This window comes from Vombatus ursinus, unplaced genomic scaffold (assembly GCF_900497805.2).
Source record: "Vombatus ursinus unplaced genomic scaffold, bare-nosed wombat genome assembly UNPS02005459.1, whole genome shotgun sequence".
NCBI classification, from domain to species: Eukaryota; Metazoa; Chordata; class Mammalia; order Diprotodontia; family Vombatidae; genus Vombatus; species Vombatus ursinus.
The window spans coordinates 571115-594166 of NW_020945237.1; the positions used below are offsets into that span (position 1 = coordinate 571115).

The 23052-nt window shown below is 39.3% G+C and overlaps 1 protein-coding gene across 2 annotated transcripts in view; it reads right to left on the reverse strand.

Annotated features, from left to right (window-relative positions):
• The window catches only part of GLB1 (galactosidase beta 1), an 82720-nt gene that overhangs the window by 38554 nt on the left and 21114 nt on the right, over positions 1-23052 (reverse strand). For both annotated transcript variants that reach the window (XM_027847821.1, XM_027847822.1), the window contains exons 3-9: positions 19247-19397; positions 18067-18127; positions 14542-14636; positions 6853-7033; positions 3217-3275; positions 2464-2585; positions 1817-1857 (exon numbers count right to left, since the gene is read on the reverse strand). In XM_027847821.1, the coding sequence (XP_027703622.1) occupies positions 1817-1857; positions 2464-2585; positions 3217-3275; positions 6853-7033; positions 14542-14636; positions 18067-18127; positions 19247-19397 (710 nt within the window). The remainder of the gene's footprint in view (positions 1-1816; positions 1858-2463; positions 2586-3216; positions 3276-6852; positions 7034-14541; positions 14637-18066; positions 18128-19246; positions 19398-23052) is intronic.

The following is a 23052-nucleotide window of genomic DNA, read 5'->3' on the forward strand; positions in this document are numbered from 1 at the left end:
TTATCAGACTTGTTTAGTTGTTTTCAGTTGTGTTCGATTCCTTGTGACCTCATTTGGGTTTTCTTGACAATGATAGAGTGGTCTGCCATGAGGAAACTGGGAGGAAACAGGGTGAAGCGACTGGCCTGGAGTCACACAGCTCATAAGTGTCTGAGGCTGGAGTTGAACTCATGAAAATGAGTCTTCCTGATTCTACACCTGGCGCTCTATTCACTGTTCCACCTAGATGCCCATGTATTAATTTATTTTTTTACTTGATTTTGCTTATTTGTTAAGAAGAATGATTTGAGCAACAGCAGGGCAGAATTAGGAAATTTAAAATATATGAGCATCATAAATTAAAAAATAAAAGACTACAGGGCCACTGAAATACCTGGACCCTCTCTCACTTTTTCATACTACCCCATTCTAGAAGGCTTCAATGGATTTATCATCTTCATTAGTACAAGAGACTTGCTCCATTCATGCAGATCACAACCCAAAGCCACCAAACTACCAAGAAAAATGGTGGCAAATACATGTTTATCGTCTAAGGGAGGGGTAAGGGAAGGAAGGCAGGGATAGAATTTGGAACACAAATCTTAAAAAAAAAGAATGTTAAAATTGTTGTTACATGTAATTGGGGAAAAAAATAAAATGTTATTTAAAAAAAAAAAAAAAGAAAATGGGGGCAGATTTCAGTTTCCCTGGTATTGAAAGAGAAGAAGGGAGACATAGTCATCACTGACCTCTTTGGTTCAGGATAGGCAGGGCTAATAAGTGGGACAAGGTGATCAAAGGCAATTACCACCCTGAAACTACTGTCAACATGACTAACTTCTTCATTAACTTAACATTCTTGCTGTTCTTCTCACATGGTGCTTCATCTCCACTCTTTAGGCATTTGCACTGGCTGTCTCCCACACCTGGAACATACTCTCTTTTCACCTCCACCTCACAGAGTAAGTTCCAGTAAGATTTTTATATAAAGATTTTTTTCCTTCTCCCCAACCCCACCAAAAACAAACAACTGAGCTCTTTAAAAAAAAAAAAGGGTAGGTGCTACTATAATTCCCACTTTATTTTACAGATCAGGAAACTGAGGTTGAAAGCGGTTAAGTATATTGCTCATGGTCATAAGTGTCTGATTCAAACTCAGCTCTTCCTGACTTCAGGTCCACCATTCTATTCACTGTTTTCCTTTCAACCATAAGTAATGAGAACCAAGCATACACAGATAACATCAAAGCTACAAACTATGCCAAAACCCTCAGGTTTAATTATTTTCACCCTTGACCTTACTATAGGTCGATGCGCAGTATTATTTAAATTTTACAACTTCTCCCTTTCTTTGCCCAACCAGTAAGTTGGTGATTCATGCATCTACTCTCATACTGAGAAAAAAAAAAAAAAAGAAAAAACCACAGAAGTAACTTCACCAGCCTTGGAGCCATTTAGAATTGGCTGGCATGAATCTGAGACCTAGAAGGTTGGGCCCCATTTTATCAAGAGGAACTCTTCGCTAAATGAAGTCAGACTTGAAGATGTGGAAAGTCAGAATAAAAAGGAAAGGAAGGGTGGGGCATAGAAGGAGAGTTGACCTCCCCCCAAGAAAAGAAGAAAACACAAAACAGAAGTACCAGTTGTCTTTGGAAAAAGCAATGAAATTAGGACAATTTTTCAGTTGTTCCTACGAATGCAAAGACAACGGTGAATTATATTAAAAAACAGCAACAAAAGAAACTCAATTCATAGAATGTAAATATAACTGGCTGCAACACCCAGATTTTAAAAGAAAACTGAAGATGAAAATCCCATAGATCAAATGAACTCTTACCATTCCAAAAGCCAAAATTGGTCCCACCTATAAACATGTACCTAAAATGACAAAGAGAGCTGTCAGAGTTCTGCTGAACGAAAAGGAGCCCTTAGTAATTCAGGAAAGATACTCTTTGTGGACTTTGATTTTGGCAAAGTTGAAGGCAAAAGATAAAGCCACAAAGATTAACTGCCCCCCTAGATAAAGTCACCATGATGCCACAGAAAAATACAATTAAAAAAAAGATTCAATAGCAACCAACAAAATTAAATATTTAAAGTACTGCTTTAATTCAGAACCTAAGAAATTTAAGCAGAAAAAAATAAGACAGCCCTAAATGAAGAAGTATTCAACTCACCAAGTATTTATTATATGTTCCAGGGACTGCCAACACAGTAGTGGGACTTGATCCCACGGCTTCCACTAAGGCACACTATTTCTCATTTACTTACGTCTCTATTTTTTGCCTTTCAAAGAGATCTCATGTTAGGAACTAGGCCTAAACTGGGCCATACTCTAATCAATGTAATACAATATAACAAAGAGTTGAAGATAATTTATCTTCACAAAAAATCAACTTAGTGTTCACTATAATCCTCCAAAGAGTTGCTTATGTTCCTTGAAAAATAAATGAGAACAAAAATTCTTTCTCCAGGTTCACTTACAGGTTAACGTTAGCACCGCGGGAAAGCATGTCCATCAGAGTGGTGACAATAGCTTCGCTGCTGACTGTCTGGTGCGCTTCATGCCAATGGTCTAACCACCCAGTGTAAAACTCTGAATTGACCTACAAAAAGAAGAAGAAGGGTAAAGGGGTTATGAATGAACAAGGGAGAATCCCCCTTGTAACATTTACCACTATCGAATAGAAGCATGTTATATCTTATAAGTACCCTACATACCACTTCCAAAAAAGTTGCAGAATGACATTATATAATATTTTCTCAGGTAATACAAAAAGTTAGACTTGAAACTCTCCCCTCTTTGCAGGTGGGAGACTATGATTGTAGAACATTGCAAATATGGTCAGATTTTAATTATTTGTGGTATAGTTTAGCTGAAATGCTTTTTCTTTTTAATTCTTTATTATTAGGGATGCTCTCTGCATGGAAGAGGGGATGGGAAATTAAGATGCTATAAAAATAAAGATTTTTTTTGAAAAACAGGTATGTTGGGCGGAAGAATGTTAGAGCCACAAGGGATTAGGCTTTATGGACATTTTTTTTTTTTGGTGAAGGCTAGAGAGTTAGGGAAGATGTTGAGTAGATTTTTGAGTAGGTATGTATGGGTTGGACTGAACAACCTCTTAAAGGTTAAAATTCTGTGATTCTTTGTCATACATATTTCATTGACCTTACAACAATCATTATGTTTGGGGCCCATCCTGCACTAATATGAAAGAAACTAACAAAGTTTACCAAGGGTCCTCTGGGCTCAATCTTCCTCTGGATCAGAAAGCTGTTTGTAACGTTGCTACCTGCATGTAGGAGATTAAAAATAAAGCAGATTAAAAAGAGATATCATGGGCATTCATGAGGAATTAGAAAAAAAAAGAATGTCAAAAGAATTAGGACATTGAGGGTCTCCCCAGCACCACTCCAGATGCCCTGTCTACATCGATCCAAATAGCCAATCTGTCCTTCAAGGTGCGATGCCTGGCACACAGTAGGCACTTAATAAATGTATAAAGAATTGCATTCAATTGAAATCATGCAGTTTGTCCATGAAACTTTCCCTGATCGCCCAAGGCATAAACAGGCCCCCTTTATTTTGGACTTTGATAGCAAATCCTTTGCATTTATTTCTTCTCTTCCTGGAAGACTCCAGAGCTGAAAGCAACTTTGCCTTGACTCCTGTGATACCTATAATCTACCTGGACCTTAATATAAGCAACTAGGTAGCACAAACAAAGGTCACTGGCTTTGTCCTCCAAGACCCAAGTTCAAATCCTTCTGTGTGACCTGGGCAAGTCACTTAACTTTTCTCAGTTTCTTCACCTCAAAATGGGAATAATAATAGAACCTACTTCACAGAGTTGGTATGAGTATCAAATTACTTCATATATATAAATAATTTATATATAATTTTATATTAATTTACATTGTATTATATCAATAATTTATAATACAGTATGTTATCCAATATATAATATATAATGTTATACATGTATATATAATATATATTATATAACAATATGATGTTATATAATGTTTTATAATATATAAAATTATTCTATAATATATATAATGCCATTATTATATGTATGTATATGTACACATATGTGTGTATATAATGTGTATATAAAATATTGTGTATTATATTTATATGTTACTTTATGTTAATATTATACACGTACAATACAAAAATAAACAAACATGCATACACATACACAAAGTGCTTTGCAAGCTTTAAATTGCTACATAAATGTTTGACAATTATTATTATTATTATACAGAAGTATAGCATCATGGATACAGAACTGACCAAGGAGCTGGGAAGACCTGAGTTCAAGGCCTGCTTTTGACTCATATTGATTTCGTGACCCTGGGCAAGTCACGAATCTTCAGTGCTATGGGGCGACACTAAGACTCTTACTTAGAGAGAAGGTACCCACCTGTACTGGTTGAGAGGGGGCATTTCTTCATTGGAGACCTCCCTGTGGTCCAGTCCCTATCCTACTATATATTCTTCATGTTCATCTGTCCTGCCCACCCAACCAGACTGTAGGCCTGTTGAAAGCAGGGGTTATGTTCTAATGCTAGAGCCAGGACTAGAGGATTATTTATAATGTTAGAGGTGGCAGGGACCTTATAGGCCTCTACATCTAGCCCCTTCATTGTATAGATGAGGAATACAAGACTTACAGAGATTAAGTGACTTGAGGAAGGATAAAGACAGGGCAAGTGGAAAGATGTGACCATCTCTAAGGCCCCTTCCAGCTGGAAATCAATGATCCTACAATCTCTGATCTTCTATGCTTCTGGGAACCAACTTCTGTTTCTAGCATACTTTGTAATTGACCATGCCACACCCTCAAATCCATTTCTGCTTCCCCTGAAACATCCTTTGACTCTACAGAGAAGGATGCTGTAAAAAGGTAGTGCTGTCCACCTTTAACAGGAGAGGCCAATCATCCCTGCCAGCAGAAAGGACTTGCACTTTCCTTGTAAGTGGAACGAGGTATCTCCTAGAGTGGGGAGGAAATCAGCATTACCACTTCCTATGCAACTGACTAGCTGTGGGGATTCACGATCTAAACAAATTCTCTAAGTATTTTTTATAATAAGATAATGCTTAAAGATCAAATTAATATATAACCTCAAAAAAAGCAAACATATTCAATGTGGCTTTCAATGTGAAATCTCAGGATACTCTTTGGGACATCTTTTTGAGACAAGAAAAATACATTTATGTGTGTGTGTGTGTGTGTGTGTGTGTGTTATCTATATATGTATATATATTTTTTGTAACATGAACACAAAGATTTATAAATGAAATGAAGACCATGTCACTGACAGCCAGTAACTGTCCTATAAATTCCGCTGTGGGGACACTCCCACCTATATAGCTTTGCTTTCAGAAGCATCCATAACTGATAGGGCATTCATCGGTCACTCAACAGAATGTCTTTCAAAGCAAGGACCAGACATTGTGACAGATGACAGAGGTAGTACCAAATGACGTCAGTCAACTCAAAGAGCTGACGATCTGATGACTAAGGTCAACCGGAGGAGTCTGGTAACTTTCTGCTTATGTCAGCCGCAGCATCCCTGGCCTCCTTCAAAGCTGACTTAACTAAACTCCCCCTTCTGGAGAAGGTTAAGTCCAATCCCTCAGCTTGCTACTCTTTCTAGCTCCCAGGAAACTGCCTTATTTTCACCTGATATATATATCAGGTGTACTTTTATGTATTCACGTTGCTTCTCTGATAGAAAATAAATTCCTTGCGGGTGGAGCTGCTTTTATTTTTATCTTTTGTCTCCAGCTTGCTTGTTGACTGACATTTAGCGTAAAAATATTCACACCACATGCCCAGAATGGCTGGGGAAAAGGAGACGATGCTGTGAGGGGCCTACTAGTCTTAGTTTGGGAGGAGGAGAGGCAAATCAAGGGTGCCATCATCGTCACCATCATCAATAACATTTATATAGCTTTCAAGGTTTGCAAAACCCTTTACATCTACTATCTCATTTCATCTGTTACCTTATTCCAGATGTACAGATATCAGTCCATCTGATCCTCACAACAACCTGGGAGGTAGATGCTATCATTGTTCTCATTTTACAGTTGAGGAAACTGAGGTAGACAAAGGTGATGTAACTTGCCCAGGGTCACATAGAAAGTATTTGAAGCTTGCTAGATGGTATAGTGAGTGGACAGAGCACTGGACATGGAGACTTGAGTTTAAATCTGGTCTCAGACACTTACTAGCCACGTGACTATGGGCAAGATACTTAAGCCCATTTGCCTTAGTTTCCTCAACTGCAAAATGGGAATATATACTTCCAAGGTTTGTTTTGAGAATCAAATGAGATGATAAAATCTGTACAGCACTTAATTTAGTGCCTGGTACACAACAGGCATCAAATAAACACTAGCTTTGTTCCTGTCTTTTTCAGTCCTGTCTGACTCTTCATGATGCCATTTGGGGTTTTCTTGGCAAAAATACTGGAGTGCTTTGCCATTTCCTTCTCCAGCTCATTGACAGATGAGGAAACTGAGGTAAACAGGGTGAAGTGACTTGCCCAGGGTCACACAGCTAGTTAATATCTGTGGGCACATTTGAACTCAGGTCTTCCTGACTCCAGATCCAGCACTCTAGTCTTTAACTAAGGTGATTTACGTGAAAGCACTTTGTAAATCCTAAAACACTGTAGGAAGATAACACATTGTTTATTATTCTATCAGCTCTTTCTTGCAAAGATGAATGAGAAGTTATGTTATGCTGTGCCTCTAAAAAAGCAAACAGGAAGTAGCTGTCCACATGGGGAAAAGCCAAAACACCCCAGCACCCCTGGTTCAGATTGTCCTGCTTGCTAACATGGGCCACTCACCTGTTCCAAAGTCTACCGTGGCATAAAGACCTTGCAGAGAGCCACACTGCAAGTACTTTTCAGAGGCCCCATCGGTGGTGAAGAGTACCACATCTTTCCCAAGGTGTTGGTGGAAAAGGTTGAGAAGAAAACGAAGGTAGTTATAATCACAACTAAAGTAGCTTCCGTACTCATTTTCAACCTGTGAATTACATGAAAAGAGAAAAGCTATCATGACCCTCTGGAAATTCAACATCTCGGTCCAGGCATTTCAAGCCACACTGTGAGGGATAAACAATGGACAGCCTATGTTTCCGTTGATATCCAGAAATATTAAGGGAACTCGGGCTTGGAATATGCAAACTCCCCACTCCAAGAGTAGGGGGAATAAATATTTGGCAAATAACTATATCAACCTTTTGAAACATTCTAAAATTGGCAGTGTTAGTGAAAAAATTAACATTTAATAACTTTATGCTGCTAAAAAAAATAATGTATTCATCTGAATAAAGTTTTTTCTAATGAAAAAGTAATCTCTAATTTCTTATGTGCATATGCATGGTAACCTTTAGAATTTATTTCCTTTCATATAAGATAGACAGTACGGACAGGTATCACTGGAAAGCCAAGGGAAGCAAAAACAGTTGGAAACCCCTGATCTAGAAGAAGGCCCACGGCAGGCTGGGTGGACTTCCTAAGGTAGACTTTGGACAGGAAGTAGATAACGGTTGTTCAAGTTGCACAGGCATGGATGCACTGCCACATTAATCGTCATATTAATGGATTCTATTTGTGTCTAAGTTCCTCAAAACCTGAGAGTCAACTAAATACTGATTTTTTTTTAATTACCTTCTCTTTTCTTGCATCTTAAGTCCCAAAAAGTTTCATAAGTAGTCAGTTTCCTAGAGAAATGAGCCCTTGAGCAAATACTTTCATATTTTGTTATTTCAACACTTCTAAGAATACAAAAGCTGCCACATGAAATACAACTTTTCAAAAAGTTATGGGACTTTCTCAAACACATCTTCTGATCTAAAAAAAGAAGATATCTGAAACCCAGAAAGACAGGATGGCATTAGCTTGGTGACTTTTCTTTCAGTCCATCATTAACACTTGTTTGGCTATCTCTGTTCCTATCTATGAACTCACTTATCACTGATGTCTCTAAAGAGGGGATTTCTTAAAATCTGAGGCTCATCAATTTTAAAAAATATCTTCAAAGCTATTTTAAAATAATTGGTTTCCTTTGTAATCACATGTATTCTATTTCATTCATTTAAAAACATTCTTCTAAAAAGGGATCTATTATAAGCTTTACCAGACTCCCAAAGAGGTTGTCCACTGACACACAAAAATGCTGTTAAAGAACCCTTGATATATTGTAGCAAGGAGAGGGCATACTCTCACTGGAGAATCTGCCAAAATTAATTTGTCAAAAAAAAAAATTTTAAACAGGTGGGAGGGTTTCTTAAGTGGGTAAGTCTTTTCTTTTTAAAAGAAAATATAAAATATTCTACACTTGCCTGCTTTTCAGATTAGGAAGAGATGACATAAAATTCTACTTAATAGATTATAACAAATAATTTTGAAAAATATGCTTTGGTTCTCTCCTATGGCTAGTTAAAGAAGGGGGATGGTCATGAGGTAGGGAAAGTTAGAAAAAAAGCGGGGGTGAAAGAAGTAATGAACGACACCACAAGAGAGGTAGGAAGACAAAATTAAGATAAAATTAATGGAGTAAAACACGCACACACACACAGTAAAAGTGGGATATCAAGACCCAGCAACAATGATTTTGATGAAGTTTAAGTCCAACTTATAACTATAGGACTAAATCATAAAGTCTTCCAACACTGCTTACTTTCAGAACTATAAACAAAAAGAGGGTTACCATCTCTTAAAACTTGGTACCTTCAGGTCAGATGAAATGATCTATCTTGGCAGTCCTTCATTTCTTCAGAATCTCAAGAACTGAAAGGAGGCCAACTCATCTAACCTATAGCACAGCAAGAATTCCCTCCACAACCTAAAGGACCTAACCAGAAGTCAATCAGTCTTTGTCCAAAGGCTTTCAATGAGAGGGAAGCCATATTTTCCCCTGCAAGTCCATTCCAATGTTGCGTAATTCTGGAGTTTAGAAATTTTTCCTAACATCAAAACTAAAATGGCCTCTTGGCAACTTCTACTCACTGTTTCTACTTCTGCTCTCTAGGGCCAAACAAAATAATTCAAAGTCCAATCAACGAACATTTATTAGGTGCTGATAGTGATAAGTGCTGGGAATGCAAACAGAAGCAAAGATACAATTCCTGTCCTCAAGGAGCTGACATTTTAATGGGGGAAGAAAATATATAAAAGGAATATTGGGAGGCTCATTCTTCCCATTGTAAGTCTTCAAACACCTGAAGACAGCCATCATGTCCACCCCACGTCTTCTCTCTTCCAGTTTAAACATCCCTAGTAACTTCAGGCAACCCTCATACAGCATGAACATGAGGTCCTTCTCCATCCTGATTGCTTTTCCCTGGATGTTCTCTAGCTAAATAATACTCTTTCTAAAATACCGATCCAAGAACTAACCTCAACACCACAGAAGTAGTCTGACCAGGGCAGACCACAGCAGGACTGTCAGTTCCGTAGTCCTGGCCACCATCCCTCTGTTGATGACCAATTATGCATGATTGGACCAATGATGAATTACGCTACCCACTGAATGATGGGAAAATGATGATCTTGAGTGCAGAATAAGACATAAATTTGTAAATATGATCAATGGAGGAATTTGTTTTACCTGACCATTAACACTCGTAAATGTTTAATTTTTTTTTCAATAGGAAGGACGCAATAAAGTTTAGATAATGCATATTATATGCCAAATGTATATTATAATAAATGTCTATTTTTATATTATATTATTTATTTTAATTATAATTAATTATATTGTGTAATTTTATATTATTTATATATGTTTATATTATCATATATTTATTAAAAATTAATAAAACATTGAATAAGCTTTGATTGCTATATCACTCTGTTGATTCATATTAAGCTTACAGTTCACTGCAAGTTCACAGCAAGACCCAGATTTTTGCAAAAGAACTACTCCCTAGACATATCTCCCCCATCTTGCACACAGAAATTTTTTTAACTCAAGTGCAAGACTTTAAAGTCAGCCCTATTCAATAATAATTTACTATATTTGGTCCAACGTTCTAGCTCATCAGCATCCTTTTGGATCCTGATTCCATCATTCAGCATCATTCATCTATTCCTCCCAGTTCTGGGTCATCAGCAATTTTAATAATCACAACATCTATGCCTTCTTCTAAGATACTTATTAAAATGTCATACATTACAGGGCCAAGCATAGACTTCTGGGATACTCCACTGTAGACTTCCGAAGGGGCCAATGAATCACTCATGACTACCCTTTGGATCTAGCCACCATTCCGCTGGTTCCTACTTCACCTAACTAAACTATTTATCGACTAGCCCACATGTCTCCATCTTGTTTACGAGAAGAGCCTGAGAGATGCCAAACACTTTGCCAGCATCTAAGTAAATTATAAAGTCTTAATACGGATACAAGTTGAGGTTTAGAAAGAGACACTGGACTATGGAAGGACTGATATGACCAACTGGCTACTGAATCACCACAAGGGGGCTGCAGTTTGGTTAATCTGCCAACAACCTTAATTGTGTTGCTGAATGAAGATGGATAAAGTCATGTAACTGTTCTGAGCAGCTCTTCCAAATCTTCTCATCCCTCCTCAAATCTCACATGGCTCCCTCTACCTCCACTCTCTCAGCTCAGAACCTTGACTCATATTTTACCAAAAAAAATGAGGTTATTAGTTATGAACTCCCTCTTCTCCCTTTTCCCTCATCTCCTGTCACATAGGTGCCTTCTGCCACTGTCTCCTCTTTCACCCGTCTCACATGATGAGGTGGCCTTACCAAAGCTAAGTCCTCTATCTGCTCAATCAATCCCATTCCATCCTCCAACAATACTGCTTCCATCATTCCCATTTTTTCACTTATTTGCAATTTCTCCCTCTCACTTCCTTCTGTCTACAAACATGCCCATGCCTCCTCCATCCTGAAAAGACTCACTTGATCCTTTCATCCCTGCTAACTACTATCCTCTATCTCATCTGCTCTTTGTAACTAAATTCCTCCAGATGGCCATCTTCTAACTGATGTCTCCACTCTCTTCTCACTCTCCTTAACCCCTAACAATCCAGTTTCTGACTTCATGGATCCAAGGAAACCACTCTCTCCAAAGTTACTCAGGTGCCGAATCCAATGGCCTTATCCCCGTCTTCATGTTCCCTGACCTCACTGCAGCCTTTGACACCATTAATCACTCTCTCCTCCTTGATAGTTTCTTCTCTTCTTGTTCTCAGGACACTGCTTTCTCTTCATTCTCCTACCTATCACACCACTCCTTCTCAGCTGCCTTTGCTCAATCCTCACCCAGACGCCTCTTCCACCCCTAACTATAGGCATCCCCCACGGTTCTGTCTTGGCCCCTCTTCTCTTCTCCTTCTAAATCTCTTCATCTGATAATCTCATCAGCTCCCAGGGGTTTAATTACCAACCCTACATTGACGATTCTTCAATTTACCTATCTTGCCCTAACCTGTCTGCTGACCTTCAATCTCACATTTCCAGCTGTCTTTCAGGTATCTCATACTGCAGGTCCAGCAGATATCTTAAAACCAACATGTCCAAAATGGAACTGATTCTCTTTTCTCTGAAATCCTCCCCCTCTCCTTTCTTCCCTACTCCTGTTGAAGGTAACTTCATTCCCAGTCCCTCAAGAATCTAGAATAAGAATCTTGGTGTTATCCATCATGTACTTCTCTCGCATTCTCCACCACATCCAATACGGTGCAAAATCTCTTAAATACGCACCCTTCTCTCCTCTGTCACTGCCACCACTCCAGCGCAGGACCTCATGGGCCTCAGGCTTAGATTACTGCAAGAGCCTGGGGGTGAGTCTGCCTGCCTCCATTCAGCTGCCAAAGTGATTTTCCTAAATCACAGATGCAATCGTGTCACACACACCAACCCCAATTCGATAAATCCCAGTGGTTCCCTATCATCTCCAGGATCAAATACAAAATCCTTTGTTTGTCATTCAAAACTCTTCATGATCTACCCCCCTCCCCCACCTTTCCAGTCATCTTACACTCTTTGGTCCAGGGACACTGGCCTCCTGGCTATTCCCTGAACAAGATGCTCTTCTCAGCTCTGGGCATTTTTCTCTGACTGTCCCCCATTCCTGGAATGTTCTCCTTCTTCATCTCCACCTACTTGACTTCCCTGGCTTCCTTTAAGGCCCAACTAAAATCCCATCTTCGACAGGAAGTCTTTCCCAACCTCCCTTAATTCTAGTGCCTTCTCTTTTTAAAATTTTTATCCTGTAGATAGCTTGCTTGTACATATGTTTGCTTCTTGTCTCCTCTATTAGACTGTGAGCTCCCTGAGGGCAAGAACTATCTTTTACCTTTTTTTTATATCCCCAGAACTTAGCACAGTGGCTGGCACAAAGAAAGCATTTAATAAATGTTTACTGACTTAGTAATCACTGACCAGCAAGACTTTACAAAATAATAACAATGATGATGATGTAGACAACAACTCCAAAGAGGAATAGAGGTGAAATTCCCGTAAATTTAGCTCAGTCATGATTGCTTCCCATGTAATTGACAAGACAACCCACAGAGTCAGTGGGCCAAATATTTACCTTATACTACTGGGTTGATTTTTCTGATCTGACTCAATTCTGGTTGGGCTCTGCCATGAAAGACAGTCCATAATCACCAGGCTAATCACAAGGACTTTGGACTCCCAGACAATTTACGCCCTGAACTCTCAGTGTGGTCCTTCTCAGTCTCCTGATCTGAATGGGCTACCAGACTTATGAAAGTCTAAGATAGGAATCAGCCATCTGCTATCATCCAGTACACCAGGAATATCCCCTTCATCCTCCCCCAAAATCTCCCTCATCAAATCTGATAGCCTCGGGCCTCCTCTGATGAGGGAGCTACCTATCACCCTAAATCTGCTGGGGATGAATAAATACTGGAGGAAATTTCTAGGAGAGGCCTAAAGCCTCTATCAGATTCTGTAGAGCTCATAATGACTTAGATCACTTAGAGGTTTCAATAGCAATGTGGTGGAGAAGCTGTGGGGAGAAACCGAAAGTGATTTAGGGAGAAACGAGGGCTAAAGAAAAAGGACAGATAAAGGAAGCCAGACTATGAGAGAAAGTAAGAGGGTATGAGAGATACTGAAGGGAAGATGGGGAGAAGGTTCTAAGGAAGAATACCTTGCCCACAGCAATATTAATGGGCTGTCATTCTGAAATCCAGTCTGGGATATTTTTAATGTACAGTAGCGTCTGATCCATCCTTATCACTGATACCATTTATCAGATACCCTCCCAGAAGAAGCAAGGATTTTACAGAAAACAGATAAGGAGGGCAGCTAGTTGGCGCAGTGGATAGAGCACCGGCCCTGGATTCAGGAGGACCTGAGTTCAAATCTGGCCTCAGACACATAACACTCACTAGCTGTGTGACCCTGGGCAAGTCACTTAACCCCATTGCCTAACCCCCCCCCAAAAAAATAGAAGAGGGTAAGGAAAAATAAAGAAGCGATAAGAAGGAAATCAAGAAATAGAAAAGAGGATGAGACAAAGTGTAATAAATTGAAAGAATAGTTGGCTCTACAATCAGAGCATTTTGGTTTAAATTCTGCTTCCAAAGCTCACTGCAAGACCTTGGGCAAGTCATTTAACTTTTGGGACTCAGTTTCCTCCTCTGTAAAATGCTAGCTCTAAATCCTAAAAGCCTAGGAGGGAAAAAAGAAAGAAAAAAAAAACACCTGTCCATTTCTACTTTCTTTGCCTGTTACACAGAATCTTGGATGGATCTCAGAGATGATTCAGTCCAATCTCTTTGAGGATGAAGAAACAGCACCAGAGAGACTAAATGAACTATATAGCAGGAGCTGTGTGGTATGGTGGGCAGAGTATCACACTCGGAGTCAGGAAGGCCCAAGTTCAAATCCCACCCTTAAACCTCGGACGAGTCACTTAACTTTTTCTGAATTTCCATTTCCTCATCCACAAAATGGGGTAATAATTTAACCACAGTATTTCCCTCACAAGATTGCTGTGAGGGTCATGATGTATGCAAAGCACTTCTATAATGATTAAGATTATTATTACAACAAGCTGTAAACAATCTGATACTGCCTTCAGAGAGCAATAATAATCATTATGGTACTTTACATGCACTGTCCCCTTGGAGTTTCACAACAACCTTGTGAGGGAGATGTTATACTTTTACCCCCATTTACAGATGGGGAAATGGAGGCTCAGAGAAGGGTCATTCATTTAACAAGCATCAGGGAAAGAATCTGAACTCAGGCCTTCCTCGCTCCAGGTTCAGGACTCTCTATCCACTATGCCACGGTATTTTTCTAAATGATAATGAAACATAACAAAAGAAGTATTTTGTTTTGTTCTAAACTGCATCTATTCAATAAGAAAAAGCTAAAACAGAATGATGACGCAAGACAGCACTTTGTTCTGAAAGCAGTCACAAGTGGACATCATCACATAATCCCTCGGAAGTTCCTTGAAAGAAAGCATTTGGAGGTGGGAGTAGGGCTAGAGCCCTCCTGACTCCTTACCTGGACTGTTATAATTGGCCCTCCATTTTGATAGAGGTAAGGCTTCATCTTGGGCAGAAGAATCCCCAACCAGTTATCCACTGCTTTAAGGTAATCTGAGAGGCAAAAGGAAGAAGAAACATACAGCTCACCACCTGTGTTTCCAAAATCTTATCACAAAAAAATGTTTAGTCATGTTTAATTCTCTATGACCCCATTCGGGGTTTTCTTGGCAAAGATAGTGGAACGCGAAGGATAATCTCCTTCTCTGGCTCATTTTACAGATGAGGAAAATGAAGCAAACAGAGTTAAGTGACTTGCCCAGGGTCACACAGCTAATAATTATCTGATGCCAGATTTGAACTCAGGAACATGGGTCTTCCTGATTCCAGGGCTAGCACTCTAGACACTATAGCGCCACCTAGCTGCTAAAGAAAAAAAATGAAATCCTCTACAATTTAGACAATTCCAGAGTTGCTACGGCTTAAAAACTCATTACCCCTTCTGTACTAGATCCACTAGAATCTACTAGAACTTAGAGATTTTCAAGCTAAGTGTTTGGCTTGAGAGATGATGAGTAGCGATTGTGATGCAAAAAGAGAAGAAAAAGAGAGGTGAAGGAAGGAGAGGAGAAGAGAGAAGAAAGGAGAAGAGAGGAGAGAAGGGAAAGAAAGGAAAAAGATCGACAAGAAGATATTAACAAACAGGAAAGAGTAGTAGGAAGTTCAGAAAGGGGACACAGACATGCAGAGCAGTTTTGTTACAACCATTTTAATTTTTTTTGTAAAAACCACAATGTGTGAAATAGAATTTCATCATTTCATATATTATCTTCTTTTCTGTTCTTTGTATCCTAACATGTTCATAACTGCTCATGTCTGTTAAATTCATAACACAAGATCTTTTCAATGAAATTGTGGCCAATCTGGTGATGAAGGAGACAGACACAGAGTCCACCACGGGGCCCCTCCTCCCAAGCCTTTCCACATCTAGGTAACATCTGCCAGAGCTCATCCCCTTGGGCAGGGGTTTACAGGGTTCAGAGTCACAGTGGAGGGTTCTGTTTAATGTTCCTTCTTTGTTACAGAGGTGGAGAAGGTCTCATGTGGGCTGGGGTTGGGGGATTATTACTGGGGAGTGAGAAGATGAAAGAAAAAAAATCAAGAAAACATGAAATAAGAAAGGAACACAGGGTCACTGCAATGTCCTGGAGCAGGACCAGAAGTGTGTTATAATAGAGCTTGGTTATTTGGGGGATTTTTAATATACCACCATTAAATCATGTCCCCAGAAATAGCAATGTCATTCAACAAAAGCTTAACTTTATCCTACGAAGTAGGTACATGTTAAGTCCCCTCTCTTGTCCTGCTTATCTCCCCATATCCCCATTAAGGTCCAATTAATATTCCCTCTCTCTCTCTCTCCCTCCTCTCCCTTTCTCCCTTTGTCTCGCTCTCTCTATCTCTCTCTTTCCCCACCCACCATATATGTGCATATATACATATAGCAGAAATGTGCTAGTAGATGTTTAACAATCAGCTCTCCAATGAAGGGGGAAAAAAGTAGACAGGACACACTTTTATGTTTAATCTGCCTTATTGACATTTTCTCCATCACTTTCTTAAGTCTAGACAAAATAAACAAAACAATAAATCAAGCCCCGAATTGGACCATTTGATAATTTCTGAAGCTTAAAATGTAAATGCTAACACCAAAAATTTAACAATCAGTTCTTATGAGCCAGTACGAGCTGGCTCCAGCACACCCCTGCATATATGTATGTCTCTATGTACATACACTGTATATGTATGTGTATATACATATGTGTATGTGTGTGTGTGTGTGTATATATGTGTGTGTGTGTGTTTCTATGTGTGTGTGTGTGTCTATGTGTATACTGTGTGTGTATATATATATATGGGTGTGGGTGTGGGGTGTGTATACAATATAGAGAGATAACTAGGTGGTATGATGAATAGAATGTTGGACTTAGAGTCAGGAAGACCTGAGTTCAAATACCACCTCAGACATATATGGACCTCTGGGCAAGTCACTTACGTTTTCTCATCCTCAACCTCCTCATCTATAAAATGAGATATGAATAGCATATGTCCCAAGGCTGTTGTGGGGAGCAAACAGGATAACATGCGAAAGAGCTTTGTAAACCAAAGTCATTATCGATCAGGAATTTGAGCCTTTGAGGATGAAAAAGCAGCTAAATGGCTCATAAGAATTGATCACCGGTTATTCTGCACACCAATATAACCACCACCAGTCGGGTGGAATGAACACGAACAGCATCATGGGCTCAAGTATTATGCTGAGAGTGGTCAAAGGAACAGGAACCACCCCAGAAATCAACACTACCTAAGTATCCACCATTGACTTCATTAGCCTGATCTTGCCAATGCCAAAGAAAGGCACTCTCTCTTAATGAAGTAGGCATTTGGGGACAGAGGACAGTCAGAGAGAGACAAACAGAGAGAAAGGACAGAGGGAGAGAGAATGAGAGACAAAAGGACAGAGACAGACACAGAGACAGAAAAAGACAGGAGAGGAAGAGAAAGGGAGAGACAGAAAGGACAGAGGGAGAGAGAGAATGAGAGAAAGGACAGAGACAAAGAAAGAAAGGACAGAGGGAGGGAAAGGGAGAGAAAGTGGGAGGGGGAGGGAGAGAGAGAGAGAGAGGACAAAGGGAGAGAGAAAATAAGAAACAGAAAAGACAGAGGAAGAGAAAGACAAAGAATGAGAAAGGAAAGAGGGAAAGAGAGGAAAAGGGGAGAGGAAAGGAGGGGGGAAAGGGAGAGAAGGAGTAGGAGGGGGAAGGGGAGAGAGAGATGGGAGGGGGGAGGGGGAGAGAAAGATGGAGTGGAGAGGGGGAGGGGGAAAGGGAGGGAGAGAGACACAAGACAGAGAAAGAGAGAGAGAGAAAGAGACTCTATTAGCTCCATGATAAGAGTAACTGGTAAATGTAAACGCCAGATAGGCAAGGTGGCACAATCTGTAGCAGAGAGAAAGCTGGCACAGCCCTGAGGTCAGGAAGACAGGGGTTCACACCTCACCACTGAGAGGTACTGACCGTGGGGTCCTCTGAGTATCACAGATGCCCTCTGCCAATAGGAGGGAGTTTCCTTATCGGCATCTGGCCAAATGTTGTAGATAACTATCATCTTTGGTGAAACTTATTCTATACTTTATCTAGAGCTGGGTTTCTTAAACTGGGATCTAAAGGCTTGTTTTGAGAGTACTGTATCTGAATACAGTTGGTTTCCTTGTAATCTTATGTTTTTATTGTATGCATTTAAACACATTACTCTCAGAAGGGGTCTATAGGCTTCACCAAATCACCAAAGGGTTCTATGACACACAGAAAAACATGAAGAGGCCCTTATCCAGGGAGAATTTAGAGCCTGGTTATAACTAACTTTTCAAATTTACTAAGCTTCTAAATAGATGCATGCTAACGTGCTCTGTCAAAACATTTGAAATTACTTTTTTTTTCTTTTGGCTATCAACAAACCTGTTTATCAAATGGTAGCAACTCACCAACATCAGAAGAACGGAGAACAATAGATTTTTTCTCTAACAGCCAAGCAGGTAAGCCACCCTAGGGTGGGAGGAGAAAAAGAGAATTATTTTTTTAAAAAGATGTATTGATAGTTTTTGTTTTTAAAATCAGTCATTTATGGCTATGACCCCTCTTCCTACCCCTACAACCCCAAGCACTGATGTTTCCCTAGAAACAAAGATAAATAGCTAAGTCAAAACAACCAAAAGTGTGAGTCCTCCACCCCTCTAGCAAGGAGGGAAGAGAAAGCTGTGTTTCATTAGCTGTTTTCCAGGGCCAAGATAAGAGTTCGGCTTCCTCTTACCGTTCTTTTATGAACATTAAGACACACAATACCTAAATAATGTGTCTTAATGCATTATGTATCTTGAGGAAGAACCATTTTAATACCATTTTGTAAAATTAAAATAATAGAAAGACTTTCTTAGAGTAAGACTTTTTTCATTGAGATAACCTCTTATGAATACATGTGCTTTTCTAGGATAATTTTTAAACTGTTTATTAAGAGGCAGCAGGGGAAAGTGCATAGTGTCCTGAGCTTAGGATAGGAAAGACTTCAGTTTCAAATTCCTATTCTGACACATATTGGTTGTGTGACACTGGGCAAGTCACTTAACATTCTCTGGACCTCAGTTTCCTCATCTGTAAAAATGGGGACAATCATACCTGTAATATCCACCCTCCCAGAACTGCTAGGAAATTTTAATGGCCTAAACTGTTAGAAATAAGGGGCCATTTCTTATTAGGTTTGCCAGCAATTTAAATGAAGGGAAGTATAATAAGAAATCAATCCACTTTTCCCAGTTTCCCTTCCTCATTCTATCTTCAACACAGGCATCCATCCATTTGCTGAAAGGAAGCTTAACTTATGCCAGGCAAGAGTAAACATGTCATTCATTTAATATATTTTTATTTATTTTTGTTAAATACTTCCCAATGACATGTAAAAAAATTTTTAACATTCATATTTTAAAGTTTTGAATTCCTCCCTCCCACTTCTCCTCCCCACTCTTTGGGAAGGCAAGAAATTTGATGTAGATTACATATGCGAAGTCATGCAAAAGATATTTCCATATTGGCCATGTTGCAAAAGAAAACACACAACTACATATGCAATTCAGCACCAAAGGACAGAAACCACCTTCAGGAATCACTCACCATGTCCCACTCTGCACAGATGTAAGGTCCTGGCCTCAGTATAACTAGCAGTCCAATCTCATCAGCAAGCTGTAAGAAATACTCCAAATCATGATCGCCAGAGAACTGATACATTCCAGGAAGGGGTTCATGGAAGTTCCAGGGCACATATCTGGCAAGACAGGAACATTTTCTTCTAAAGTTATTTGACAAAGTCAATAAAGACTTTTGCTTAAGCATTACTAAGTCAAGAAAAGGGGGGGGGGGGGAGCAGCTAGGTGGTACAGTGGATAGAGTACCAGCCCTGGACTCAGAAGGACCTGAGTTCAAATCCGGCCTCAGACACATAACACTCACTAGCTGTGTGACTTTGGGCAAGTCACTTCACCCCAACTGCCCTCACCAAAAAAAAAAAAAATAAAATAACAGAGAAGGGAGTGGTTAACTAGAAAAGTATCTTGTATTCAAGACAAGAAGCCTAAACCTTTCTACAAGAAGGAATCCAGATCCTGAAAGTGATATGTGGATGCTTTTCTCTTAAATCTTGCTCCATGTTGCAGTCCTTCAGCTCTCATAAAGAAAGCTATTTTAATAACAATTCCAAAAGACTGGTGATGGAAAATGCTATCCACATCCAGAGAAAGAACTACGGAGGCTGAATGCAGATTGAAGCATACTGTTTTCATTTTATGTTGTTGTTTTTTTGTTTTTTCTTTCTCGTTGTTTTTCCCTTGTGTTCTACTTCTCCTTTCACAGTATGACTAATGTGGAAATATGTTTAACATAATTGTATATGTACAGCTGATATCAGATCGTTTGCTACCTTGGGGAGGGGGAGGGAAAGGATGGAGGGAGAAAAAGTTGGAGCTCAAAATCTTGCAAAAATGAATGTTGAGGGGCAGTTGGGTGGCACAGTGGATACAGCACCGGCCCTGAAGTCAGGAGGACCTGAGTTCAAATCCAGCCTTAGATCAAACACTTGACACTTACTAGCTGTGTGACCCTGGGCAAGTCACTTAATCCCAATTGCCTAAAAATAACAAAACAAAAAAATGAATGTTGAAAACTATCATGTAATTAGGAATACTATTAGCGCAATAAAAAAATAAAATTATTTCTCTTTTAAAAAAATAAAGTTTGAGGGAAAGGTTTTAAAAAAAAAAAAGCAGGACAGCTAGGTGGCGCAGTGAATAGAGCACTGGCCCTGGAGTCAAGAAGACCTAAGTTCAAATCCGGCCTCAGACACCTAACAGTCACTAGTTGTGTGACCCTGTGCAAGTCACTTAATCCCACTGCCACACACACACACACACACACACACACACACCCACACACACAAAGCTTATTTTAGAGAGAAGAAACTAAATTCGCTCTAGAAGTAGAAACCCTGCTAGAGATGTATTGTTCATTCAGAATTAGAAGGCACCAAGTGGGGCAGTGGGTAGAGTACTAGACCTGTAGGCAGGAAGACAAGTTCAAATCTGTCCTCAGATGCTTGTGAGCTTGAGCAAGTCATTTAACCTCTGCCTGCCTCAGTTTCCTCATCTGTAAAATGGGGATAACATTAGCCCCTACCTTCCAGGGCTGAGGGTTGCTGTGAAGCTATGATGAGACAATGTGTATAAAGCATGCACTACCTAAATGCTAGCTATTATTATAATATTATTTTTATACATGCTTCTAAAATGCCCACGTGACTTCTTAAATGAAGTACATAAATGCCTATATGGCTGCAAACCTAGATGAAGCACCTAAAATGCACTCAATCTTATCAATTATTTGTTGTAGAAAAGGCCTCAATGATTATTTTCACAGCACCCATAGCACTGAAACTCAATGGGTCTTTTGAAAAGAAGATAATAACCATACGCACAAAATGCTGCCACCTAATGCCAATCCTTTAAAATTACAAGTGCCTGTGGCATCTGCCAACAACTGAGGATGTAAAAATATTGCTAATTAGCCTCATTCCACTGGATCACAGGATTTAGAACTGGAAGTGTCTTTAGACAGTATCTAGTACAATTTACTACATAAATGAAGAAACCAAGGATCCCATTTTTTTTTTTCTTTTTCTTTTTTTTTTTTTAATGTCTTAAGGATTTTGGTATTTTTAGGCCAAATATTTAGCACAGAGGTGGGGAACCTAGGCCCTCAAGGCCATGTGTGGCCCTCGAGGTCCTCAAGTATGGCCCTTTGACTGAATCCAGACTTCACAGAACAAACCCTCTTAATAAAAGGACTTGTTCTAGAAAACTTGAACCACACCCAAAGGCCTAGAAGGCCACATGTGGCTTCAAGGCAACAGGTTCCCCACCTCTGATTTAGCAAATGTCTTTCAAGGTTCCACATAGTATTGACGGGGTGCTTGGGTGCTTGTACTCAGACCCCAATTCCAAGACCATATTTCTCCGTAGCCTCAGAAACATTATCCCTGGCAGTTTCTCCCCAGCCAATGGACACTACGCTTAGCAATTACTCATGAGTGGGCCTCAGCAACACACCTATCTCTCTCCCTGGTGCAGTTACAAACCGAACTTGTAGAAGTTATTAGTTTGAAATGGCTTTGTGCTGGTTCATAAAGATGTTGGTACCCACTGGACTATCTATACCAACTCCTTACTTCATTATCTGCATCCTGGACTCCTCATGTATATCCTAGACTTAAGCCATATAGATAGATAGATAGATAGATAGACAGACAGATAGATAGATATAGATATATAGAGATAGATAGTATATCTATTTATTTATCTATATATATCTATATCTATATATCTATATCTCTATATAGATATATCTATTTATATATCTATATCTATATATATATAGATAGATATATCTATATCTATTTATATATCTATTATCTATAGACATATCTATGTATATATATATCTATATATATCAATACCTATCTATAGATATATAGCTATAGATAGATATAGATATATAGACATAAAAGATACATAGATATAAATATAGATATATGGACATATATACACTCCCTACATTTATCTTGTCAAATAAGACATTGATTGGCAGCAGACTGGCTAACCCTCAGTTGGCCCTGACCACTAATTAACTGAGAAGACCTAAAAACCACACCTCACTGTACCCGCCCCCAAACCTTGGGCTTTTCCTGGTGATCTCGGAGTAAAACACCGGCGCAAAACACCGGCGCAGGAGATACAAAAAGTGCATGTTCCTTTCAGAACTTACCATTCCTTAACCACTCCCTGATCCCTGCTCTGAATCACCTAGTTAGCATATTTGGCACATACAGTTTATCTTATATAAACTGTATGTGCCCCCTAAAGCCACAGGTTATTTAAGAACTTTTGCCCACTTAATAGTGTAACAACAAATCTTTGCCAATTTGACTTAAAGAATGCTAAATTCATTCCAGATCCTGTCCTGTACTCTGGCTCTTGAGGGGTCCCTGAACCTTTCACACTGCATCATTTCAACTTACTGTGTTAACTATGAGAATAATTTGTTATTATTATTATTGTTATTAATTCAAATCTAGCCTCAGACACTTATAAGCTGTGTGATTCTGAGCAAGTCACTTAACCCTATTTGCCTCTGTTTCCTCATCTATAAAATGAGTTAGAAAAGGAAATGACAAACCACTCCAGTATATTTGCCAAGAAAACCCAAATGGGGTCACAAAAAGTGGGATATGACTGAAAAAGCCTGAAAATTATTATTGGTAGTAATAATAATAGTTAGCATTTACTTAGCATTTTAAGGTTTGCAAACCTTATTTCACACTTGGTCCTCACAATCCTGTAATTGTTGTGCTATTATAATGACCATTTACAGAT